The sequence below is a fragment of the Plasmopara halstedii genome (genome assembly GCF_900000015.1).
Source record: "Plasmopara halstedii genome assembly, contig: Scaffold_143, whole genome shotgun sequence".
In the NCBI taxonomy this organism is placed as follows: Eukaryota; Oomycota; class Peronosporomycetes; order Peronosporales; family Peronosporaceae; genus Plasmopara; species Plasmopara halstedii.
This window is the reverse complement of record NW_020187064.1, coordinates 1-6,106: the sequence shown is the minus strand read 5'-3', so window position 1 is coordinate 6,106 and position 6,106 is coordinate 1. Positions and strand designations below refer to the sequence as shown.

General features: G+C 44.8%; 2 protein-coding genes across 2 annotated transcripts; one reads left to right on the top strand and one right to left on the bottom strand.

Annotated features, from left to right (window-relative positions):
- Nucleotides 1-255: 255 nt before the first annotated feature.
- On the bottom strand, nucleotides 256-4,872 carry PHALS_01352 (Sulphur transferase DndC, putative; the record flags this gene model as incomplete). Its single annotated transcript, XM_024718679.1, has 3 exons — nucleotides 256-2,172; nucleotides 2,255-3,862; nucleotides 3,889-4,872. 3 exons carry the CDS (start codon nucleotides 4,870-4,872, stop codon nucleotides 256-258), a joined length of 4,509 nt encoding a protein of 1,502 aa, XP_024572615.1.
- A 645-nt stretch (nucleotides 4,873-5,517) lies between these two features.
- PHALS_01351 (transcriptional regulator) lies at nucleotides 5,518-5,826 on the top strand (the record flags this gene model as incomplete). Its single annotated transcript, XM_024718668.1, has 1 exon — nucleotides 5,518-5,826. The coding sequence occupies one exon, from the start codon at nucleotides 5,518-5,520 to the stop codon at nucleotides 5,824-5,826; it is 309 nt and encodes a 102-aa protein (XP_024572614.1).
- Between the last annotated feature and the right edge of the window lie 280 nt (nucleotides 5,827-6,106).

The following is a 6,106-nucleotide window of genomic DNA, read 5'->3' as shown; positions in this document are numbered from 1 at the left end:
GAGATATGTGTGGATAAAGCATTTTCAGGGAGAGTTCTGTGGTTTGTAACGTATCTCCTAGCCATGTGATTTTATCAAGTACTAATGTACCGTCTAGTTTCTTGCTATCTAGTTCGGATGAATAACGGAATTCACCCTCGACAGAACGGAAAAATGCCAAACGAGCAGCTATATTTGGAGTAATTCCAGTATAGCCTTTAAGTTTTTTTAGCTGTTCTTCAGTTTGTCTACTAAGTTGCATTCTATTCGGGAGCATTAAATCATCTCCTTAGTTAATTCCCAGAAATATCCTGGTTTAAGTGCAGATGACTTTGTCCGAGCATTAAACACGATCTCATATGCATGTGAAATATCATCTCTAAGCTGATCAACAAAATATCTTTCATCCACTTCAGTATCAGTCGAAAGCAACACGACTTGGTGACTTGCATAAGGGAAGTAATGGTTGATTAACTTATCTCTATGCTGAGAATCTAGGCGTCCTAGCGGAGTATCAATGATCACAGGCAGATCCCTCCCAGATGTTTTAGCTAAAGCTTCAAGGATCGCTATCGCATAAATTTGCTTCTCTCCTGCGGAGAGTAATTTACGGTTAATAACTCTGTTATTCTCGTCCACCAGTTCAACATCAAAGGTTTGTGGATTAATATGCGCATTCAGCTGCAAATCTTCTTTCCTGGCTAACTTACGGTATGCAACTTCAAAGTTAGCTGAGAGGGTTTTTACTCGAGCCTGCGTTAACAGTTCACTGTATCGATCAAGCAAGCTGATTGTCTCTTGCGCATTGTTGAATGCGCTATTAAAGCTGTGCTGATTGCGTGCTGCATCGTGAGCCTTTTGTACCTGGCGAGCGCAATCAAGTTGCTGTTGTTTGGTATTTTTTGCTTCTTCAAGCAATGAGCGATACTCCTGCCGCTTAGCTTCACGTTGACGATCCAGATCACGGAGTCTTTCAAAAATATCCATCAGCTGATCATCTTCCGGTGCCCGTGCGATGTTTGCTGCGGCTTGCTCTAACTGTTCTTCCACCTCTGCCAGTTGGTTACGATAAAGATCGAAGCGTTGCCAAGCTTTCTTACTGTCCTTTTCGATGGCCTGCTGAATCATCCCAGCTTCACGTTCAGATATGTCAAACAGCAATTCACCTTTTGGTTTATCAGCAAGATATGTTTTAAGGTTATCTTCTATAGCCTCAGCAGCAATTTTGCCTGTGCTTCCTGAACGGAAAGAAATGTCACTCTTGAGTTGCGTAAGGAATTGATTCAACTCCTTCTCGAAGCTATTTGCCTGTTTTATTTGCGTCTCTGCACTAATCTGTTCTAGCAAACGACCCAGAGTCTTTGGAGCTAAAGCATACGGTAAAGAGCTATCACACTCATGACGAAGCGCTTTTTCCAGGCGATCTTTTTCTTTTAAAAGCGTCTCGACCTTCTGTTTCTCCTGGGTTTTTGTTTGAGCAAATGCCCCCCCTTGTGCATTTAGTAGGGTCTCATTCTGCACAATTTCCTTGGAGATTAGGTCAATACGCAATTTAGCGAAATCAGCCTTTTCAAGAAGTTGCTCGGTTTTAAAGGCAAATTCTTTAATCTGTTTCTCAAGTTCAAGCAGCTTCTGCTGTTGAGATTCAGCCAGTTGACCAGATTGTTGGCGCTTCACGAAAATTGTTAAATCGTTCCGGAGCTTCTCGATTAGATCCAGACCCAGCAGACGACGCACAGCCGTACGGAGGATGTTTCCCGATTCGTCCTCAGCAAGCTCCGCAATTTTTTCACCATCGAAGAAAAACAGGTCGGCTATGCCGTGGGGGATTAATTCATTTAAAAAACCCTGGCACTGATCATAGCCAAGTCCTTCAATGAGTTTGCCATCCTGCTGTAAGGACAGTTTGTCTCGCTTACCTTTTTGCCAGGTGCGGGTAACGGTAAATTCAGCCTCCTGACCACCTTTGTTGTACGTAAAAATAAGCTCGACTGAGGCCTCATCGGGCTGTTCACCCAAAGTTGAGCCGTTGTGTACCAGAGCACTAAGCTCTTCCACATACTCTTGCTGTTGAGTAGTTGAACCAAATGCAAGCCTTCCGTAAAGGGCCAGGCGGATAGCGGAAAGTATTGATGTTTTACCTGCGCCGTTTAACCCACCGAATAAAACGATAGGGCGGGGATTATCGTCGTTCTGTCGTTTTTTAGGGGCCAGATCGATAACATGGGTTCCATTGAAAACCCGATAATTACGCAGTACCAGCTGTTTAATTAACACGTTCTTTTTCCTCACTGGTAAGCAGAATTGGTTCGCTGACTTCGGTAATTCTCCGCTGCAGCATCTGCAGTTCAGCTTCTATGCTTGCCACTTCTTCCTGATGAACATCACGTTCATTACGTTTCTGCAAAGCTTCCTGCTGTTGTTTTATCTCTTCAAGACTTCCCCAGTCTTGCTTGAGGATCGTCCCTAGCTTGTCGAAGATCCCCTGGCGGCGGCTCAGGCCTTCCATCGAAACTTCAAGCTCGATCAATTTCATTACCATTTCAGGGACAACATCAAACCCTTGTGCAATTTGCTCGAGAAGTTCGGCATCGCTGGCGTCGAAACGTGATTGATCGTCTATAACCCAGTCCAGATCCTTGCCATAAACCTCGCGATAAATACCCGGTAAAGTATCGTACCAGTCAGGTTCATTAGGATCCTTCAGCCATTGCTGACGTATGGCATGCAGCTCAGGTTCTGTGATTAATGTAATGGTATGACCTTGTGCGTTCATATCACGCTCAATCGTCAGCAAATCCTTCAACCATTCCTGCCGATACTTAAGCCAGTAAGGGCCTGGAACATGTTTACGCTCAGCTGTAAGTTCTTCGCCATCCTTCGCATACTGATAGCTCACTTTACCTGTGCGTCGTTTATAGTTGCGGTAGGTGTCTTTGTTTACTGGATCGGTAGTGAAAGCCAGCAGATCGCGGTATTTCAGAAGTGGCGACATCCACTCTTCACCGTTCTGGATTAAGCTTTCCATTGCTTTATCTTTTGTGACGACAGTACATGTCCAGCAACCAAAGCGGGAGTTACCACAGGAAGGCGTGCTGTCATCAATAACTAGCGGGCATTCACCTTGAGCTGAGGAATCCATATAAAGAGTCCACAGCGGGCGGTTATTACCGCCCCAAGGGCTTTCCCACTCATCAATATCATCAGGCGCATATCTGAATGCACCACGCAGTAATTTCCATACATCTTCAACATCCCAGGTATCAATCGGGGTGTAAATGAAGGCATTCGAAAGAGTGGTATGACGTGCAAGGCGCGAACCGTCAATCTTATGCTTTGCAATAACCTGTGCACGTGATGCGCTTTCACTGCTGCGCGATCCAAGAACGACAATAACTTCCTCAAACTGGCTGACCTTATCTTTGATAAAGTCACTTACCGGGTTGATTTTCATGCGTTCTGTACACCAACGGAAACTACGGGTAGGCGCTGGATAGCCTTTACCAAGCAGGTTTACCCAGAATGTCTCGTTGGTTTTTGGGGTTACAGCATGTTGTGTGATCGGTAAGCCGTCGCGCTTAGCGCCAGCTTCAATCTGGAGCATCGTTTTTTTAATGAGGTCTACTACAACCGGCGTCTCTACGAGCGTGTCAGAGGAAACGACAAACACATCCTTCGTACGCATTTCCGGCGGAAGACCCATCAACGCCAGATAAACAAGAGTAATGACTGCTGACGAATCTTTACCGCCACTATAGCCAATCACCCAAGGGCGTTTATCTGCGCAGTAGACACGCTGAACTTCAGAGACAAAATCAGCGAGAGTACGTCCAGCAAATTGCTCTTCGTTTATGAAATCTTCATAGTCGGCCAGATCATAGGCCTGAGTTAATGTACTCATGATACAACCATCTGAGCTTCAAGCTCTTTTTCTTCAGGAGAAAGGGGGAGAGACAGCGCAATTTTTAAAGCGTTGCAAGTTAGCTGAATGGCGGTGCCGGTTTTGCTCAGTTTGCCATGCTGCATTGCGCGCTTAATCATCTCAGGATTACTTTTACGCCAGTCAAAGGTTTTTAGCTTCGTAAGTTTTTCCTGCCAGTGCTCAGGTTCTTCAGTCAGTAGTGAACGGCCCAGAAGGCCTAAAGCCTGCAAACCGATACCATGGGCATGCACATAATCCTGGCGGAGCTGTGCCGGAGATACTTCTTTGCGTGCAGCAAGCTGCCAGTCTGGCATGACTTTGAAAATAGCCTGCCAGTATAGCGTAGCGATATGTGTATTGTCCTCAATGCTGCCTACTTTAGGGTCTTTACCAAGCAGGGCGCGTGTTGCCTGTTTAATGCTGCTTAGCGTAAACAGTTTATTGGAAAGCAAACTGATACTCGATTTCTCAAGTTCAGTAAGACCAATAAAGGGCTCGATAGACATAGCAAGATAGCGAGCAAGGTTCGAGCTTACGTCGCGATGATCGTACAGCGCGGATAATGATGGGCTAGGGCGTATTGCGTATTTATTCAAGTCAGCAAACATCTGCTGACTACGCCTTAAACCTTCATCAACAAAGAACAATACGGGGATGTTGTCCTGCCCTAATTCAGGACGCTCCGAAAGGGCATCCTCGATAGCCTTACGGCGATGTTGACCATCATTGATAAGAATTTGCGCATCCATTGGAACGCGAAGCGTTCCAAGATTGTTGGAGTTTTCGAACTCGTCAAACTGTACATCGACCGCAATGGATGCAGTTAATGCAGAGAATACGTAATCTTTAGGGTTTTCAAGTAAGTAACGCACCATCTCTGGGATGCGTGATTTATTCAAGATACGCTGAGCGCGCAGCTCCGGCGGCACGTCTGTCTCATCGAAACTGAAGATCTTCGGAATGATGCGCATAGGGCAAGTGGCGATATAGAATGGTCGTCCAGCCTGGACGCCCCTCACTGCGGGGAAAGAGTAGCAATAATCTGCATCAAAGTTAGCCATGTTCTAGTCCCTGTTTTAAAAACGCAATTACGTTATATTTTACGTAAAAATTTCTTAGAACGAAATTTTTATGATGATAAAACACGAATTGTTAAAGATTTACGTATGATTTGACGTAACTCTTTGCTGTGCTTGATTCTTCTTCCATGTAAGCCTCAATCCGCAGATTTAAAGTTACGACGTGGCCATATGAGTTCAGGATTGATGCCAACTGATCCTGCAAAGAAGAATTTTACTTTGTGTCACGGTCTCTTAAGAGCGTTAATCGTTGTGTAGGCGCTGAGACCGAAGGTGGCGAGCGAAATCTCGTTTCTTTTTGAGAGCAGCTAAAACGCACGCTTTGTACCAAACCATTCTTCATATCTCCTTGTGGGAAGTTGGCTAACAAAACACTACGTTATTCGTAGCTTTTTTGGAATCTCTAAAAACTACGTTTTACGTAGTTTTGCGAGGGTGCTCGAGAATTTTTGAAAATCTTACATAAAAATCAATCTAACGGTTGCACTACGTAAAACGTAGTATCTTCCTTCGGCATTAACTACGATTATCGTAGTTATGAAAACATCCAATCCCCACAATCAGCTCTTCAGTCGACGCCTCAAAGAGGTGCGCTTAGACATGGCGTTATCGCAAAAAAGCCTGGGTATTTTGGCTGGCATAGATGAGTTTGCAGCGAGCGCACGTATCAACCGCTACGAGAAAGGGGTTCATCAGGCAAGCATAGAAGTCGTCCGGCATCTCGCTAAAGTTCTTGAAGTGCCTGTAGCATACTTCTACACAGAAGATGATGAACTTGCCTCTTTAGTCCGTCTTTGGCCGAAGCTGGACCCAGAGAAGAAGAAAAAAATCCTTCAGCAGCTCTAAACGAAAAGAGTGCTTCGATGTACTTTCTCCTCTCGAAAAGCTATCCATAATTTAAAACCAAAATCTTGCGTTAGAATCTGTTCTTAACTCGTCTGATTTCATTTCCTGAATCCCCCTCGCAAATTTAGAATTTCCTCCACCCAAAACCGCTGTATTTATATTCAGCCCTGTATAATGAACACCAGAAATTACGCCGAACGGCAAAGGAAGTATCAAAGAGAATTTGAAGAAGAATTCGCGATATGAAGGTGCTGCAACACCCCCATACCGCTAACCACAA